The sequence below is a fragment of the Trematomus bernacchii genome, unplaced genomic scaffold (genome assembly GCF_902827165.1).
Source record: "Trematomus bernacchii unplaced genomic scaffold, fTreBer1.1, whole genome shotgun sequence".
NCBI classification, from domain to species: domain Eukaryota; kingdom Metazoa; phylum Chordata; class Actinopteri; order Perciformes; family Nototheniidae; genus Trematomus; species Trematomus bernacchii.
In genome coordinates this window covers 1,086,952-1,107,159 of record NW_022987790.1, presented here as the reverse complement: position 1 = coordinate 1,107,159, position 20,208 = coordinate 1,086,952, and the positions used below count along the sequence as shown (strand labels likewise).

General features: G+C 39.7%; 1 protein-coding gene across 1 annotated transcript in view; it reads left to right on the top strand.

Annotated features, from left to right (window-relative positions):
• Positions 1 to 20,208, top strand: part of LOC117497652 (glutamate receptor ionotropic, delta-1-like) — a 224,509-nt gene that overhangs the window by 178,868 nt on the left and 25,433 nt on the right. The window contains exons 7-12 of the mRNA XM_034149650.1: positions 4,488 to 4,589; positions 7,453 to 7,575; positions 7,785 to 7,859; positions 8,307 to 8,652; positions 11,438 to 11,576; positions 19,598 to 19,793. Of these exons, the coding sequence (XP_034005541.1) occupies positions 4,488 to 4,589; positions 7,453 to 7,575; positions 7,785 to 7,859; positions 8,307 to 8,652; positions 11,438 to 11,576; positions 19,598 to 19,793 (981 nt within the window). The remainder of the gene's footprint in view (positions 1 to 4,487; positions 4,590 to 7,452; positions 7,576 to 7,784; positions 7,860 to 8,306; positions 8,653 to 11,437; positions 11,577 to 19,597; positions 19,794 to 20,208) is intronic.

Below are 20,208 nucleotides of genomic sequence, written 5' to 3'. Positions count from 1 at the left end.
GTAAAAAGTACCCATAACTAGCAGCTGTTTTAAAGAGTACCTGACCTCCCTTTATATTAATAGAACAATAATGTCATTGTTAGCTAATGAATGTTTCCATGCTGAACAACGGCAACATGACAACGTTTTCATTGGTCCCTCTTCTTTAGAGAAGACCAGGAAATGATGGATACACGGATCGTGTTCAAATCAATAGGCACGCAATGACTCTAAATAATAATGATCACGCCACCAAACACACATTCAAACTAAAGGAACCAGCCTGTTTGGGAAATGTGAGAAGTAGAAAGTACAGGTATTTGAGTTCAACATGTAAGAAGTAGAAAGTACAGGTATTTGTGTTCAACATGTAAGAAGTAGAAAGTACAGGTATTTGTGTTCAACATGTAAGAAGTAGAAAGTACAGGTATTTGTGTTCAACATGTAAGAAGTAGAAAGTACAGGTATTTGTGTTCAACATGTAAGAAGTAGAAAGTACAGGTATTTGAGTTCAACATGTAAGAAGTAGAAAGTACAGGTATTTGGGTTCAACATGTAAGAAGTAGAAAGTACAGGTATTTGTGTTCAACATGTAAGAAGTAGAAAGTACAGGTATTTGGGTTCAACATGTGAGAAGTAGAAAGTACAGGTATTTGGGTTCAACATGTAAGAAGTAGAAAGTACAGGTATTTGGGTTCAACATGTAAGAAGTAGAAAGTACAGGTATTTGGGTTCAACATGTAAGAAGTAGAAAGTACAGGTATTTGTGTTCAACATGTAAGAAGTAGAAAGTACAGGTATTTGAGTTCAAAATGTAAGAAGTAGAAAGTACAGGTATTTGTGTTCAACATGTAAGAAGTAGAAAGTACAGGTATTTGTGTTCAACATGTGAGAAGTAGAAAGTACAGGTATTTGTGTTCAAAATGTGAGAAGTAGAAAGTACAGGTATTTGAGTTCAACATGTAAGAAGTAGAAAGTACAGGTATTTGAGTTCAACATGTAAGAAGTAGAAAGTACAGGTATTTGTGTTCAACATGTAAGAAGTAGAAAGTACAGGTATTTGAGTTCAACATGTAAGAAGTAGAAAGTACAGGTATTTGTGTTTCAACATGTGAGAAGTAGAAAGTACAGGTATTTGTGTTCAACATGTAAGAAGTAGAAAGTACAGGTATTTGGGTTCAACATGTAAGAAGTTAGAAAGTACAGGTATTTGGGTTCAACATGTAAGAAGTAGAAAGTACAGGTATTTGGGTTCAACATGTAAGAAGTAGAAAGTACAGGTATTTGGGTTCAACATGTAAGAAGTAGAAAGTACAGGTATTTGAGTTCAACATGTAAGAAGTAGAAAGTACAGGTATTTGTGTTCAACATGTAAGAAGTAGAAAGTACAGGTATTTGGGTTCAACATGTAAGAAGTAGAAAGTACAGGTATTTGGGTTCAACATGTAAGAAGTAGAAAGTACAGGTATTTGGGTTCAACATGTAAGAAGTAGAAAGTACAGGTATTTGTGTTCAACATGTAAGAAGTAGAAAGTACAGGTATTTGAGTTCAACATGTAAGAAGTAGAAAGTACAGGTATTTGGGTTCAACATGTAAGAAGTAGAAAGTACAGGTATTTGTGTTCAACATGTAAGAAGTAGAAAGTACAGGTATTTGTGTTCAACATGTAAGAAGTAGAAAGTACAGGTATTTGGGTTCAACATGTAAGAAGTAGAAAGTACAGGTGTTTGTGTTCAACATGTAAGAAGTAGAAAGTACAGGTATTTGGGTTCAACATGTAAGAAGTAGAAAGTATTTGTGTTCAAATGTAAGAAGTAGAAAGTACAGGTATTTGTGTTCAAAATGTAAGAAGTAGAAAGTACAGGTATTTGTGTTCAAAATGTAAGAAGTAGAAAGTACAGGTATTTGTGTTCAAAACGTAAGAAGTAGAAAGTACAGGTATTTGGGTTCAACATGTAAGAAGTAGAAAGTACAGGTATTTGGGTTCAACATGTAAGAAGTAGAAAGTACAGGTATTTGTGTTCAACATGTAAGAAGTAGAAAGTACAGGTATTTGGGTTCAACATGTAAGAAGTAGAAAGTACAGGTATTTGTGTTCAAAATGTAAGAAGTAGAAAGTACAGGTATTTGGGTTCAACATGTAAGAAGTAGAAAGTACAGGTATTTGGGTTCAAAATGTAAGAAGTAGAAAGTACAGGTATTTGTGTTCAAAATGTAAGAAGTAGAAAGTACAGGTATTTGTGTTCAAAATGTAAGAAGTAGAAAGTACAGGTATTTGTGTTCAAAATGTAAGAAGTAGAAAGTACAGGTATTTGTGTTCAAAATGTAAGAAGTAGAAAGTACAGGTATTTGTGTTCAAAATGTAAGAAGTCAAAGTAAAAAGTGGTCAGAAAAATAAGTAGTGGAGTAAAGTACTGATACCAGAAACATGTACTTAAGTACAGTAACAAAGTATTTGTACTCCACTACTTCCCACCTCTGAAGATCGAGGTTTTCTTAGATGACTGCATGCTAACGATGTGCTAATCAGTGTTAGCATGGTGCAACACAGAGGAAAGAGGGAAACACAATCACTTCAGAATAACAGGCTAAAGTTACACAATAAGATGTTATATATATATTGTTTATTGAAATGAAACCACACTACATGACACTCTTTTTGATAGTTAATCACATGTTTTACTGTGCGGTTAACATTTTACGCCTCCAAATCCCCAAATATTAGATTCATATGACATTTAGGGAGCCACCAAACATGAGTCAGACTTAATAGTCTAGTTACACAGAAATATATCTTGCAGTGTTGTTGACGCCAGAATCTAAATATTATTACATTATTTGAATCCCTTTTTTGCATCCAATTGTGACCGGGTACCAACATCATATTTTATATATATTGTTGACGCAATAATCAAAAGGGGAATGGCTCTAACTCGACATTTGAGATGACACACTTTAAAATGTAACTCTGCTGCATTTATTAGTGAAATAAGCTCCTCTACTCAAACCTAGGGAAATGATTTCAATGTATTGAAAGGAATATATGAATTTATTTTAAAAAGTTTTGAGTCAATAGCTATATACTTTTAATGTAGTGTTTCTTGTATTATTATTATTATTATTATTATTATTATTATTATTATTATGAATCCCTTTTTTGCATCCAATTGTGACCGGGCGGCTATCATCATTAGCACACCTCGACTTTTAATATATGAGATTTAAAAGATCCTTCAAATATTAATTTTATAATAACAGTTGTTTCTCTGCTCTTGTATTATCTGTTCATTGTATTTCTAGGTTATGAGCACTATTATTTTTAGGGGGCATTTCTGTCATTTCTGTAGAAGTCTCAGTGGATAGTAACGTGTGAAGAGGGCAGGGATATATGTGTGAGGACATTAAAACACACTAAATTAAACACACACACACACACACACACACACGCACACACACACACACACACACACACACACACACACACACACACACACACACACACACATGCACACACACACACACACACACACACACACACACACACACACACACACACACACATGTTCTCATTGTGTGTGAAGGGAGTGCACTCACGATGCTCTTTGAGCTCTCTTCCTGAGAGGCCTTTCAGAGGAAGAGACATTATTTATTTATTATCTTCATAATTTATTATTTTCTGGCCCTAATTAGTTCAGGTTCTCTTTGTGTTTCTGATATTCTTTAGTGTGTTTCTGGCATGCTGCAGACATGTTTTTTCATTTTTTCCCCGGCTGTATTCACTGTGTTCGTGTCTTTGTCCGCGGCTCAATTGCAGCAAAGCATTCTGGGACTTGTGAAACCTGAGTGCTGCGAGGCGTCGGTTTAATGACGGTTCCTCACACACACACACACACACACACACACACACACACACACACACACACACACACACACACACACACACACACACACACACACACAGAGACACACACACACACACACACACACACAGAGACACACACACACACACACACACACACACACACACACACAGAGACACACACACACACACACACACACACACACACACACACACACACACACACACACACACACACACACACACACACACACACACAGCATGGGTTTGGATGCTCTATCTATTCAGATGCTTCCCCATAAACACAAAAAAAACTTTAAAAGACAAAAATACTATTTAAATAATTTACACAAAAAATGATAGAAATGCTTGTTGCAGGTCTCACAAAAATATATGTAATAAAATGTCATATAAATAAGATTAAAAGATTGGTGAAGATAAGTTGTCATGACAGATATACCTTAAAAAAAAAATATCCATCATAATAAATACATTTAATTGATATAGCGCTTTTCAAGACACAGGAGATGCGTCATTGTTTTTTACTGGTAAAGAAATGCTTTGATAGTAATATTAAATCCTCTTCTTCTCCTTCCTCCTCCTCCTCCTCCTCCTCCTCCTCCTCCTCCTCCTCCTCCTCTTCCTCAGCTTGCTACCTGGGACTCAGTTCATGGTCTGAATGGCAGTCTGAAGGAAAGTCGGATAGAGAACGGGATGCAGGGAGTCACCGTGAAAGTGGTCACTCTGCTGGTACGTTTATTAACACTCTGTATTTATTCACATCTCCATCAGACACACTTCTACTGACTGCACTTTCTGCACCTAGGGTACATTTATAGGTTAGTTTGTGTTCAAGGTCACCTGTTCTGCAGAGTCCTCTTCTTCATGTCTCTTCTTCATCAACATGTGTCCCCTCTTCTTCATGTCTCTTCTTCATCAACATGTGTCCCCTCTTCTTCATGTCTCTTCTTCATCAACATGTGTCCCCTCTTCTTCATGTCTCTTCTACATCAACATGTGTCCCCTCTTCTTCATGTCTCTTCTACATCAACATGTGTCCCCTCTTCTTCATGTCTCTTCTACATCAACATGTGTCCCCTCTTCTTCATGTCTCTTCTACATCAACATGTGTCCCCTCTTCTTCATGTCTCTTCTACATCAACATGTGTCCCCTCTTCTTCATGTCTCTTCTTCATCAACATGTGTCCCCTCTTCTTCATGTCTCTTCTTCATCAACATGTGTCCCCTCTTCTTCATGTCTCTTCTTCATCAACATGTGTCCCCTCTTCTTCATGTCTCTTCTTCATCAACATGTGTCCCCTCTTCTTCATGTCTCTTCTACATCAACATGTGTCCCCTCTTCTTCATGTCTCTTCTACATCAACATGTGTCCCCTCTTCTTCATGTCTCTTCTACATCAACATGTGTCCCCTCTTCTTCATGTCTCTTCTACATCAACATGTGTCCCCTCTTCTTCATGTCTCTTCTACATCAACATGTGTCCCCTCTTCTTCATGTCTCTTCTTCATCAACATGTGTCCCCTCTTCTTCATGTCTCTTCTTCATCAACATGTGTCCCCTCTTCTTCATGTCTCTTCTTCATCAACATGTGTCCCCTCTTCTTCATGTCTCTTCTTCATCAACATGTGTCCCCTCTTCTTCGTGTCTCTTCTACATCAACATGTGTCCCCTCTTCTTCATATCTCTTCTTCATCAACATGTGTCCCCTCTTCTTCATGTCTCTTCTTCATCAACATGTGTCCCCTCTTCTTCATGTCTCTTCTTCATCAACATGTGTCCCCTCTTCTTCATGTCTCTTCTTCATCAACATGTGTCCCCTCTTCTTCATGTCTCTTCTTCATCAACATGTGTCCCCTCTTCTTCATGTCTCTTCTTCATCAACATGTGTCCCCTCTTCTTCATGTCTCTTCTACATCAACATGTGTCCCCTCTTCTTCATGTCTCTTCTTCATCAACATGTGTCCCCTCTTCTTCATGTCTCTTCTTCATCAACATGTGTCCCCTCTTCCTCATGTCTCTTCTTCATCAACATGTGTCCCCTCTTCTTCATGTCTCTTCTTCATCAACATGTGTCCCCTCTTCTTCATGTCTCTTCTACATCAACATGTGTCCCCTCTTCCTCATGTCTCTTCTTCATCAACATGTGTCCCCTCTTCCTCATGTCTCTTCTTCATCAACATGTGTCCCCTCTTCTTCATGTCTCTTCTACATCAACATGTGTCCCCTCTTCTTCATGTCTCTTCTTCATCAACATGTGTCCCCTCTTCTTCATGTCTCTTCTTCATCAACATGTGTCCCCTCTTCTTCATGTCTCTTCTTCATCAACATGTGTCCCCTCTTCTTCATGTCTCTTCTTCATCAGCATGTGTCCCCTCTGTGTAAAGAGACTCTGAAAGTTTCAGGAACAAAGATTCTCTCTCTTTTTGATCCATTTCTATAAAAACCTGTCTGAAAATGAGCTGATCAGATTTTGGCCACTTGATGATGTCATAACGATGTTTTGTCTTGTGTAACCATTCACCAATCAGCAACCAAGGTAACCCCCCCCCCCCCCCCCTTATCACCTGAATCTCCTCCTAGAGCACCATTGAGTTCTTTGTAACCAAATGTCTCTCAGAGGGGCGTGGGGAGGGGCTCCTTATTTTCATCTGAAGTAACAGACAGAGAATCAGCACTTTGGAAACAGGGCTGAAACAGAGGGGATTATGGGTAATGCTGCAATGATCTGTTTGGTGTTTCAGCCAATCAGAGACAGGTTCTGGATATATCTGAGACCTGTGATATACTGATGAAGAAGAGGATAATAGGGGACCTTTAAACTATAACAATTCCTCCCTGAAATAACACCAAACATACTTCCACCATCCAACTACACAATTCTAACGTTAGAGTTAGAGAATAGTTTGAAAACTTCAGAAATAGACGTGTGTGTGTGTGTGTGTGTGTGTGTGTGTGTGTGTGTGTGTGTGTGTGTGTGTGTGTGTGTGTGTGTGTGTGTGTGTGTGTGTGTGTGTGTGTGTGTGTGTGTGTGTGTGTGTGTGTGTGTGTGTGTGTGTGTGTGTGTGTGTGTGTGTGTGTGTGCTCCTCTGTCAGTCCTTTAAAAACCTCCAATTATTGATGTAATAAAATAATCTCACACTCCGCAGCACAGAACACACTCCACTAGCTTCACACTGAAATCCTGTCAATAAAGAGAAGCTCAGAGAGGTTTTATTATCCGTCTGCGTTCACTTTCCTCGCTAAAAGTTTCCCCCTCACACACTTTATTTATTTTATTTCACTTTATTTTATTTTTCTGGAGGCGTCGGTCCGCAGCTTGCCTCCGGACAGAGATTAGTCTAACAGATACAAACAGAGCACGACTAAAACCTTCATCCTGCACACACACACACACACACACACACACACACACACACACACACACACACACACACACACACACACACACACACACACACACACACACACACACACACACACACACACACACACACTTCCTGTCCATATGAGAAGTCAACTTTGTATTTTATTTAACCATTTTCAAACAACAAATGCAGTTAGTAAATACATGTTGCTGTGTGTGTCTCTTTAGGAGGATCCCTTCGTGATGGTGGCAGAAAACATCCTGGGTCAGCCCAAGACATATAAAGGGTTCTCCATCGATGTCCTCGACGCACTCGCCAAAATCCTCGGCTTCAAATACGAGATCTACCAGGTGGGAAGGAAGGGTTAGATCACACAGTTTAACAGAAGTCACTTTAGATTATATCACACTGTCTTTGTCAAAGCTTTTGATTGGACGGTGAATTATGTGTCACTTTGAAATAAAACCTGTATTGTGCAGAGGTCATGGGATGTTGGGATTTCGGTTGAACCGAAGTCCTGACTTGGTGAGATAAACTGAATACACTTTCTGTCCTGCAGGTGTCTGACAGTAAATATGGATCTCAGCTTCCCAACGGCTCGTGGAACGGTATGATTGGAGATCTCATTAACAAGGTAAAAACCAAAAGTAATTAAGTACTAAACAGGGAGTAAGTAAAAACTAGATAATTGATGTTTATGTTTTGCATGCCGAAAAGTCTTTAAAGTCTCAAGATACTGAACCCTGAGTTGCTCCTGATGGCCAACGGTGTGTGAGTGTGTGTGCAAGTGGTGCTGCTCTACATGAATGAGGTGTGAATGGGTGAATGACCCGTAGTTTGTAAAGAGCTTTGAGGAGTCATAAAGACTTGATAAAGATATTTATAAGTACAGTCCAGTTTCCATTTCCAGCCTCTCAAACCTGGAGATCTGATGATTTTCTCAGTTTGATATTGTAGAAATAAATACTGTTTTTAGGACTCCTTAAGTTTTGAATGCCACTGATGGCTAAGAGACAGGAAACTGAAAGTCCTGTTTTATATTGTCCCTGCTTCTTGCCTCTGATTGGCTCTCCTCCTCCAGAGGGCGGATCTTGCGGTGTCGGCCATCACCATCACCCCTGAGCGTGAGAACGTGGTGGACTTCAGTAAACGTTACCTGGACTACAGCGTGGGGATTCTGCTGAGGAAACCGGAGGAGAAGATCAACATCTTTTCTCTCTTCGCGCCCTTCGACCTCGCCGTGTGGGCCTGTATCGCCGCCGCCATCCCAGTGGTGGGCGTGCTCATCTTCCTGCTGAACCGCCTGCAGGCGCTACGCTCCTCCGCTACCCAGAATGCACCACAAGGACAACCGGCCAATGGCGTGGTGGGTTCAGGCTCGCTGCAGAGCGCCGTGTGGATCGTCTACGGAGCGTTCGTTCATCAAGGTGAGGGGAAAACAGTGATAGATACATAGTAGTATAAGTAGGAAATGGCTAACATAGATGTTACCTTTTTTTTGTTGCATTGTATGAATGTATTAAAGGGGCCCAAATAGGATTTTTTGGTTTTTCCCTTTCCTGTGTTATATAGGTTCTCATCTCTAAGAAAACATGCACAACATATTGCAGCAAGATACACATTTCCTTTCCATTTCAAAATAAACTCCTTTCTTCTGCACGTATAATGTAATTTCCAGCTTTACTTTCAAATGCAAAATCAAGTATTTATGCGAGTTATTTAATGAATTCAACACAGTAGCTTTATTCATCTTGGCTGCATTGAATTTAAGCAAAAATATCATCACTTATCCGAGACAGTTGTTTAAAAAAATCAATATGTTTCTCACTAATTTTAGGGTCAGAGTCAGGTCTATTGGCAACTAAGTTTACACAAGTTGTTAAATAAGAGAAAATATAGAACTATTGTGAAAACTATGCTAAAATAAATATAAATGTGTAAAAAAAAGGAAACTAATTAATAATGAAATGTAAGAGAAATGTCCAGTATATTGGAATTTTAAATCTGAGAAGCTGTGCAGTTTTAAAAAGTTAGTTTTCTGCAGAAATGTGTAGAAAAGTCCCTGCTAAGAACAACTTTGGTAAACGTTAACCTGCAGATATAATCAGGCTATAATTCAATGAAAGCATATTGCTCTGGAGCTTCGAATCTAAATGATATTAATGTTGTTGCTTAAGTGGAGTTGTTCTGTTCATGAGAAGTCTAGAGTCTCCTGATTCTCAGTTTGTAATGCGTGTGATTCTGCTGTAATACAAACGTCCTCTGAAAGTCAAACGACTGAAATGTTCTCAGAGTTAAACTCGGCTCTCTGTCTGAAATCAATCAGCTCTGATCGCAGTGAAAGGGAAGATTATCTGCCGTGTAAAGAGGGATTTCTGTTTGACTCTGAGCTGTTTCACGGATTACACAACAACACGAGAGGCAAACAAAAACCACCGGAGGATTAACAGCAGCGTCTGAAATATTTAGTAAGAAGCACATCAAACTTTAAAGTGCTTAAGTGAATTAGGAGGAGGGTTAGATCATCCAGGAAATGTCACTGTGAGGAACAAATGTAGGTCTTTGTGTGGCAATGTTTGTAGATAGAGATGAAGACAAGAAGACAAACAGAAACACTGCAGTTACATGTCAGGGTTTAATATAACAGTGAAGAACATTCATCTTTAAATAATAACAGAAATTCACATACTTTCTTAAATGTTTCATAACTTTTTACTCAAACCGTAAACAAAAATAGCTTGAAAACACAAAAATTACCTTAAACTCACCTTGCAAAGCTTCTTTCCTTACCTCCTTAAAAGAATAACAATTTAAAAATAGTGTAACACATCTTTTGTATTTCTTTTTTTTGTTGTTGAATATATAATTTCCCAAAATGTCCCTGTTGTTTTTAATAACCTCTGTTTTTTGTTCACTCCAATTTGCAAAGTTTTCCTAACTTCCTTCAAAATATCCCCCTACAGGGCGAAAGTATATAGCGGGAGAAACCTTGTTTGTGATCTTAAAAAACAAACTAAAACAAATGGCAAAGAAAAGCTGATTGTATCTGAACTTAAATATTATTTAGAGACATCCCTAAACTTAAAAAAAACAATGTCCACAAGACTGTCCTCAAAATATCCTCTTTTTCACGGGTTCTCACAATGATAGGAATACAAGAATACACACACACACTGAAATATGTGTTTCCACATGCACAGGTGGATCCATGCAAACACACTCCAGCATGAACACACACACACACACTCTCAAATACACACACACACAAACCACTTTCCCAGCTGCACCTATTATGGTCTGGCAGGTTGCCTGGGAAACCTTTTAGTGCTAACAGGATGTGATTAGCTCTGTTTGCTGTGATAAAGCCTGGCGCTCACCTGCTGATGGATCAGGTGTTTCCACTGAGAGCGACCCGTACCTGAGAGATCAAAGGAACACACACCTGGAGCTGGACTCTCTGAAAACACTCTGAAAACATTTGTAAATCACGGCTGGAGTTGGATCAGAATCAGAACAGCTTTATCCCTCGCACAGAACGGGACATTTTGAAAACTTACTGGGATTTCTAAGAGATTTTTCAGAAAAGAAAGACATTTCAAGGAAGGGACAGTTTTAGAATTGGCGGTTGTGTTTTAAAAAGTGCAGAGGATATTTTGAAAGTGAGATTTTATTTTGAAAGGTCGGACATTTTAGCAAAGTGGGGACATTTAAAAAATACACTTTTGGTACTAAAGGACATTCAAGGCATTATTTTTGGTAAATAAAAACAAGTTAGGAGACTGGAAAAACATCTTCAAGTTTTTCCAAATGTCTGACTGGATTTACATTCTTACAGAAAAGGAAAAGAGGCTACGTATAGCGAAATATTAATGAAGACGCATTTATAAAATATATAAGATATAAGTAGAATCCACACATCCAGGACCAGTAAAAGTATTTAAAATAAATGTGTGTAGCATGTTGAAAGTAATGTGATACGTAATAAATGTGGATGTATATATTGCACGGTTATTTACAGATTTATTACAGAAGTTGAATTGTCTAACTGTGTGTTGTGTGTGTGTGTGTGTGTCTTTCTGTGTGTGTGTCTCTCTGTGTGTGTGTGTGTGTGTGTGTGTGTGTGTGTGTGTGTGTGTGTGTGTGTGTGTGTGTGTGTGTGTGTGTGTGTGTGTGTGTGTGTGTGTGTGTGTGTGTGTGTGTGTGTGTGTGTAGGAGGGGACTCTGTGATTGGCTCAGTGGCTCTCAGGATCGTGATGGGCAGCTGGTGGCTCTTCACGCTCATCGTGTGTTCGTCGTACACCGCCAACCTGGCAGCGTACCTCACCGTGTCCCGCATGGACCACGCTATACGGTAACACACACACACACACACACACACACACACACACACACACACACACACACACACACACACACACACACAGCTGTAGTTACTTCACGGATAAAGTGATCATAGTTTGACTGAAAGCAGTTTTAAGATAATTGTTGGTCATAAAAATAACATTTGATGATTCCAGATTTGCCTTTTTGCCTCCTACATAATGTTTGTAACGTTTATTTTTTTGTAATAATGTTGAGGTTTGGACCAAACATTGTAAAGGTGTCACTCTAGGGTCATTTCCCACTATCTTTGCAAACCAAAATGGTTGGAGCCAGCTCATTAATCTCAGAAAATATCCTGTCTGTTTTAGTGAAAATAGCTTTTCTTAGAATATTGCCGTCCTCCTTGGTCTTTATTATTTATGTGTTCAACCTTAAATCACCCCAGTTCACCCCAGGAGTTCATGGACAAACATGTTGAGGACACTCGGTGCTTTCCTCTGAAGCATTAACGTTTAAATAGACCTGATCAGACTGTGTGTTACTTTATTAGAAGAGAACATGTTGTCTGTTTTCTGTCCACATGCAGCTCAGACTTTAACACATCATTATTCTGGAGCTCTCCTTGTTTTAATGTTGTGCTGCAGCACCTCTTTTCACCCTCTGTCTGAAACCAGAGCTCAGTCTGCTCTGATTGGTTAGCTGGTCTATCTGTTGTGATTGGTCAACCAGCTTAGAGATGTCTCGCCCCTTAGCCTATCCCGTACAATGTGTTGGAGCGCTAGCCAATAGGAGCGCGAGTGTTACATGGTGAGAGAAAACAACTTCTACTTGTTCCTCACCTTCAGACTTCCCTCTCTTTTTATTCAAATACTGTAAAAGGTTATTAGCCTCTTGTACTCGCTGCATGTTTGCACAACTAAACACGGTTTTTAAAAAGACGCTGGATAACTTCTGCCAATACTTTTAGATCTGTTAGATTATCAACAGTCCTGAACGCATGAGAGAGAAAGGGTCACCTATATTCAATCCTTCAATATTCCTTTAGTGCGTAAGGGTCTAACGGACCGTCCACACAGCAGCGTTAAAAAAAATCTTGGAGGTGGGCGTATCTGAAGCTTGGGGATTTTTTGCGAGCAACGCACCAACAACCAATCACATGAATCTCCCGCCCCCGACATACGAAGCAAAAAAGCCCGAAGTAAACTGGATATAAACTCCCCAAACAGGCGAAAACCTACCACTGTCTCTGCCACCTCCCTCCATGCCTGGCTCCTCCGGTTTGTTTCCCGGTAGGTAAATAGGGACTGGTCATAAAGCACCGGGTGATTCCCTACCGCTCATTTCTCCTCCATGTTTACAGCATACACACGGTTTGATTGGCTAGCGCTTGAACTGTCAGATTTGCATACACGGGATTTGATTGGTTGACGCTTCCACCTCAGCTTCAAAAGTTGAACATTGCTCAACTTTGAATCCTGCAAATCCTGGAAATCTCCGCTCTGCTTCCCACAATGCAGTTCGGCGAAAAGTGAGGCAAAGTGACGTCACCCCATTCAAAGTGAATGGGCAGAAGCGTTAGAAGATTTTTTTAACGCTGCTGTTTGGACGCTCCGTAATGATGAAAATGAATTAATATTGTGAATACATTACTATATTTCACCCGAAAATATGTCATTGTTTTATAAAAAGGAAACTGCAAATCCTCATTGAACTCACCAACATGCAGGATGTGGAGAAGAGGAGCTGATATCTCCCTTTTCATTTGACTTTGTGTCACATTTATGAACCTGCTGCACATTTTTGGATCAGTTAGATTCCATTTTGTGGCAGAAACAACAACATTCACTCAGATGTTACCAGCATGTTTAACAACAGAGGGGTTGCCTACATTAATGTATTGATATTCCTTTAGTCCATAAAAGTCCATTGGTTAATATTGTGATATTTCAGCGAAAAAAGATATTAAATTGCCTCGAGAAAAAGCTGCAAACCCTCTGTAATCCGAAAGAAGTTCAGGCTGTAGTGGAGCTGATGTAGATTTTCCACGCCTGCATATTTCTCCGTTAAAACTTGACACCAGCGCTTCAGAGATCAAGTGTTTAATGCATGTGGAGAAGCAGAGAGTGTGCGAGTGTGAGAGTTTCTAACATTTAACCCTCCTGTTTTTACTGGAGAACAAAGTGTTACTCTGCAGGAGACGAGGAGCTTTCAAATCGGTCAGAAGTTTGAACTCTATTTGCAATTCATGCACAGTTTCATGCATTTCGGTGTGTGAAGTTTAGAGGATGTAACCGGGGATTTCTGGAGGAAGGAATCCACATTTAAAGGTCCCATGCTTTTCTGGTTATTACCCGTCCCCTTGGTCTTTATTATGTATGTGTTCAACCTTAAATCACCCCAGTTCACCCCAGGAGTTCATGGACAAACATGTTGAGGACACTCGGTGCTTTCCTCTGAAGCATTAACGTTTAAATAGAACTGATCAGACTGTGTGTTACTTTATTAGAAGAGAACATGTTGTCCCTTTTTTTTCGCTTGTAGCTTCTGCATGTAAACGGTCTGCAGAGTCACAAACCCTCAGAGTACACCCTGTAGCGAGTAAAACTCGAACACAGAAAAGACCTCTCTATGCTGCCCCAGAACGCCTCGTTGGACATTTTTCTTTTTCTTCCAAGCGACGTAAGGGCTACCTCACACACACTCACTCAGCCCTATTTTTCTCAGCTGCAGCTCCGCGGATTTCGCAGCCTGAGACAGCGGGACACGGCGAGGCCCGGCCCAGGCTCGGTCCGAGCACACACACAGACCCACAGCCAGGCTGCCGGTGTGTGTGTGCTCGGACCGAGCCCGGGCCGGGCCTCGCCGTGTCCCGCTGTCTCGCAGACCAGGAAACAACACCAGGAATCCAGCTCACACTGTCCGCTCCTCGAGCCTCAAAGGGCGGAGCAGCGAGCCCCCCAACGTCCCCCCCAACACGGCACCCAGACCCCACGCAGCATTCTCATCTGTTTGTCATTACTGGTGTCATTTCCTGGTTGCTAACAAACGCCATTGTAACACATAATCACTGATGTTCTGTAACGGTGGTGGACTCATCAGAGTGGGCGAGCTGACCAATCAGAGCACAGTGGGCTCACAGGCAGGAGCTACAACAAGCCGTTTAGGACAGAGAGTGAATACACAGACTATACAGAGATGCTGTATGAGAAACCAATGTGAGTTTGGAACATTGAACAATGTCAATCTATTCTAGTAGACCTCAACAATGGAACTATGATCAGTAGAAAGGGCCATGACATGGGACCTTTAACTCTAAGCCCACCCACATGATGAGATTCATTATTATATATTTAGTATTTATAAACAGGCTTTCCATTGATTTGCTGCATGATGTGAACAGGTCAAAAATAAACAAGAGATGAGCCAAAAACTGACATTTCAAACTTGTTCTGACAAGTTTATAAACAGTATGTCTATATCTAAAAGTGTTTTCTTTTATATTTTAAAGTTTGAATAGTGATTAAAGAGGTATAAACATTCACAGATCCTTCTCTCTCTGCTAAACAGACTTTCAGAAATACAAGTATGCAGTTAAAACAACTCAAAATCACCTTAAAAGTTCATCCAAATTGCTTGTTTATAACAAAAGATTGGAAAACTAAAATATTGCAGTTACTAAAAGTAGATCTAGGTACATGTGTAAATATGTTGATCAGGATTAAAGTCTGTTTTAAAGAACATCTGTTGTCAATACGTGTATAAGTTTAAAGTTTGGAGACTCTGCAGTTATAATAATAATACACGAGAAGATACTTCATAGACATCTGCTCATGAATGCAGACTGTTCCAGACAGCCAGCAAATTATGAATATCCCTCCAGCTCTTTCAGAAACATGTCTTGCAGGTGGTGATTTCATGAAATTACAGTAAATCACAGCTTTCTGCAGAACATCAAATGACATCATCTTCATCCTCCTCTTCATCCTCACATCAGAGAGAAACACAAAATACCTTCTTTGTGAAATGTCTTTAACAAATTGGTTCTTTAAAATGACATAAAACAAACATTAGGTGGATTCGTTGGGGACTATTTTCAGCGGAGGATTAATACACATCTAGTGCCTTTTTAACACGAGTAAACGCACGTATTTTAATCGTATTTCATATTTTATTCAACACAAAACAACTGATAAACTTTACAATTAGGGAATCTGCAGAAATCCTGTTTTCTGTCTGTTTTTTTTATCTATTGCAGTTGTAGAAGCGTAAAGTTTTTGTCTACGACTGCATTCAAATATTTTTCTAGACTTTTTTCTAGAAAGTAAAAAAAAATACATTATTATAAGAAAAAAGTCAGGAATCTAAGAAAAAATTCATCTGACTTTTTTATGAGTAAAAGTCAGAACTATGAGATTTTGAGAAAAAAGTCAGAATTTGGAGATTTTTGATAAAAAAAGTCAGAATTTGGAGATTTTTGATAAAAAGTCAGAATTTGGAGATTTTTGATAAAAAGTCAGAATTTGGAGGTTTTTGATAAAAAGTCAGAATTTGGAGATTTCGCGAAAAGTCAGATTTTAAGAAAAAAGTCAGAATTTTGAGGTTTTTGATAAAAAGTCAGAATTTGGAGACTTCGCGAAAAGTCAGATTTTAAGAAAAAAGTCAGAATTTGGAGATTTTTGATAAAAAGTCAGAATTTGGAGATTTTTGATAAAAAGTCAGAATTTGGAGATTTTTGATTAAAAGTCAGAATTTGGAGATTTTTGATAAAAAGTCAGAATTTGGAGATTTTTGATAAAAAGTCAGAATTTGGAGATTTCGCGAAAAGTCAAATTTTAAGAAAAAAGTCAGAATTATGAGATTTTTGATAAAAAGTTTGAATTTTGACATTTTTTGAAAAAAGTTTGAATTTTGAGATTTTCAGACAAAAGTCCAAGTTATGAGAAACTGATAATTCTGACTCTGAATGTTTCCCAGTACACAGTCCTCCTTTATAACATGTCCTCTGTGCTCTCTGTCTGGTTTTGCATCTGTTCTTTATTACCAGTGAATTCCTGTTGTTCCATCATGATATCAAACAGCCTCTCCGTGTCAGACGCTGCTTTGTCTCCTGCAGTCTCTCTTCTTCACGCTGTTAAATGTCAGGTCTTTTTATTTCCACGCAGCAGGATCAGAGGCGATAACAAACGCAGAGTCATCTCTTTATCAGCGTCTCCAATGCATTTCCTCTCCGCATTGAATGCACCATCACACTCTCGACACACTCGACGGAAAGCTCGGGAACATCCACTTGTTTCTTTTTGCCAATTTATCTTGTGTATGAATAAATAATGTTATCTCCCATCTAAAGGCACTCGTCCTCCTTCCTCTTCCATCTATTTCCTCGTCTCAGGATCAAATCCGATCCGACACTTCCATCAGCGTGTTGTTGCGTTCAGAGCGAATGCAGAGCGCGAGACGGCGTGTTTATAGACGTCCGATGCACGGTGGAGTGCAGATTTATATGAGATTTCAACGTCTTTGACGCCTTTGAGATGTTTCATTCTGAGGGACTTCCACCTCCTTATTTTACACATGTATTGATCCTCCCATGTTCAGGTCTTTATTTACACATGTATTGATCCTCCCATGTTCAGGTCTTTATTTACACATGTACTGATCCTCCCATGTTCAGGTCTTTATTTACACATGTATTGATCCTCCCATGTTCAGGTCTTTATTTACACATGTACTGATCCTCCCATGTTCAGGTCTTTATTTACACATGTACTGATCCTCCCATGTTCAGGTCTTTATTTACACATGTACTGATCCTCCCATGTTCAGGTCTTTATTTACACATGTATTGATCCTCCCATGTTCAGGTCTTTATTTACACATGTAGAGCCTGATTTCCAGATCCAGACTGAAGGAGGTTTTCATCCTGTTTTTATTTAGTCAAGTTTTAGTCGACTAAAAGTCTGAGCATTTTAGTCAAAGAAAACTAAATATTTTAGTCCACCTTTTGTTAATGAAAACTGTTGACATTTTAGTCTTTTTTAGTTATCAGATTATATTGAACATATCAGTCAAAAGTCTGGCCAAAACCAATCATTTGTCATTTTAGTGAAACTTATTTCACAATAAGATGATATCTTATCCTTATTTGATGAACAACACAGGTTGACTGATTAAGAAAGCAGCTTTGCAGAGAGTATCTGGTCTAGTGGTTTGATGGTATCAATTTAAGGAATACATCCAGACATGGAACATGTTCTGATTTGCATATTTATTTTTGAACCAACACAATTCAACAATACAGGGTATGCTACTGTAGTACACACGTACCAATTGCAAAATAAAATAAATAATGTGGTCTGTTTTAACAAGAAAATAAAACAATGGTGCCTCTTGAACTGCTGTCTAACAAGCTAGTTCACATGGCATGTTGATGCCATTACAAATGTTAAAGTTTAAACAAGGCACGGTTTGCTAGAATAACAACCACAATATATATGGAATATGGAAAGGTGCAAATAAAAAGTATGCCCGGCTCAGCTAGAGGCTAGGGTGGGTGGGGCTACAAACCTGTGGGGGCATTGGTTAATCAGTGCGCCCCAGGTCAGTCAGCCACCAGCGCTAACATGTGAGCAAGGTCAAATATCACCTCCTTTCTTTCTCCCAAGCCCTGTTGTTGCCATTTTCCTTTCTGTTAAATAAGGTGAGTTAGATCCGAGTCTTCCTGACAGTTCACAGTGTGCCGCTGGCCCGGTGTAATTCAAATGTACCGCCACGCGCAGCACAGACACACAGCTGCTGCCCAGCCGCAGCACAGACACACAGCTGCTGCCCAGCCGCAGCACAGACACACAGCTGCTGCCCAGCCGCAGCACAGACACACAGCTGCTGCCCAGCCGCAGCACAGACACACAGCTGCTGCCCAGCCGCAGCACAGACACACAGCTGCTGCCCAGCCGCAGCACAGACACACAGCTGCTGCCCAGCCGCAGCACCGGAAATGGAACTGCTGGGAGAAAAACTGACTATCAGAGATGTAACGTTATCTTTGATCATATTTCGTCTCCTCCTTTTTCGTCAACGAAAGTAAAGAGAGATTTATTTAGTAAACTACATTTTCCGTCTCGTAATTTTTTCATCAACGATATTGCATGTTGATATCGTTACAGTTATACTTACGTCGGTGCCGTCGCGTCATCGTCTCAGTCATGGCAAAAAAGGCCGTTGACGAACATATTTCGTCATACTTTTAGTCAACGAAATGAACACTATTCCTAACATCAGGTTGCACACTTCCACTAAATGTCATTAAAACAATTATACATAATCCTGCAGACAAAACAATCATTTATATATAAAATAATATAAAAACACCTGCAGAGGAATACTAATTAAATTAAAATAATAAATGGCTGCTGATGATCCACGCTGATTACATTATATAAATGATATTCCATACGTCGGTTCGCTGCTAAATCCAATTATTCCTTGTGTGTGTGTGTGTGTGTGTGTGTGTGTGTGTGTGTGTGTGTGTGTGTGTGTGTGTGTGTGTGTGTGTGTGTGTGTGTGTGTGTGTGTGTGTGTGTGTGTGTGTGTGTGTGTGTGTGTGTGTGTGTGTGTGTGTGTGTGTGTGTGTGTGTGTTGTGTGTGTCCTGCATTATCTGATTAAAGCCTTGCGACACATTAATGTAATATTTAATTTGATCAAACATCATGTGACGGACCGTGTGAAGTTCAAACAGAGCAGATTTTAATTAAAATATTTCTTTATGTCTCAACTGTCTGTTAAAATCCCTGGGCATTAGCATATTGGCATATTAGCATATTAGCACACTCACAAGGAGACACATGTTCTTTGTTTATCAGGGACAACTTTTAAATCACTTCATTGCAAGACAGGTATCTAATTAATGTGAGACTGTCATCATCTATGGAGCTAGAAATGTTAACAATCGTGCCGTATATGTGTCTCAAAATACGTACATTGATTGAACTTAGTCTTCTAGTTTCCGTTCTCACACTTGTTTACATCTTCTGTTTGTGTTTCCCCCACAGGTCGTTCCAGGATCTGGCCCGTCAGATGGAGGTGGATTACGGCACGGTTCGGGACTCGGCGGTCTACGATTACTTCCGGAACAAAGGCACGAACCCTCTGGAGCAGGACAGCACGTACGCAGAGCTGTGGAGGACGCTCAGCCGCAACAACGGGCAGGACTTCTCCGTGTCCAGCCCATCAGAGGGCATCCGCAAGGTCAGTGAAAACAAGACCCTCACAAGACCATCAAAAGACCCTAACAAGACCCTAAAAAAGGAGCCTGTGACCTAAGATTGTCATCGTCATAACTACACTGTAGCTACATACGTATGACTAATAAAAGCCTTGAACCTTGAACAAGACCCTAAAATGACCCTAAAAGACCCAAACAAGACCCTAAAAAGACCCAAACAAGACCCTAAAAAGACCCTAAAAAGACCCTAACAAGACCCTAAAAAGACCCTAAAAAGACCCTAAAATGACCCTAACAAGACCCTAACAAGACCCTAACAAGACCCTAAAAAGACCCTAAAAAGACCCTAACAAGACCCTAAAAAGACCCTAAAAAGACCCTAACAAGACCCTAAAAAGACCCTAAAATGACCCTAAAAAGACCCTAACAAGACCCTAA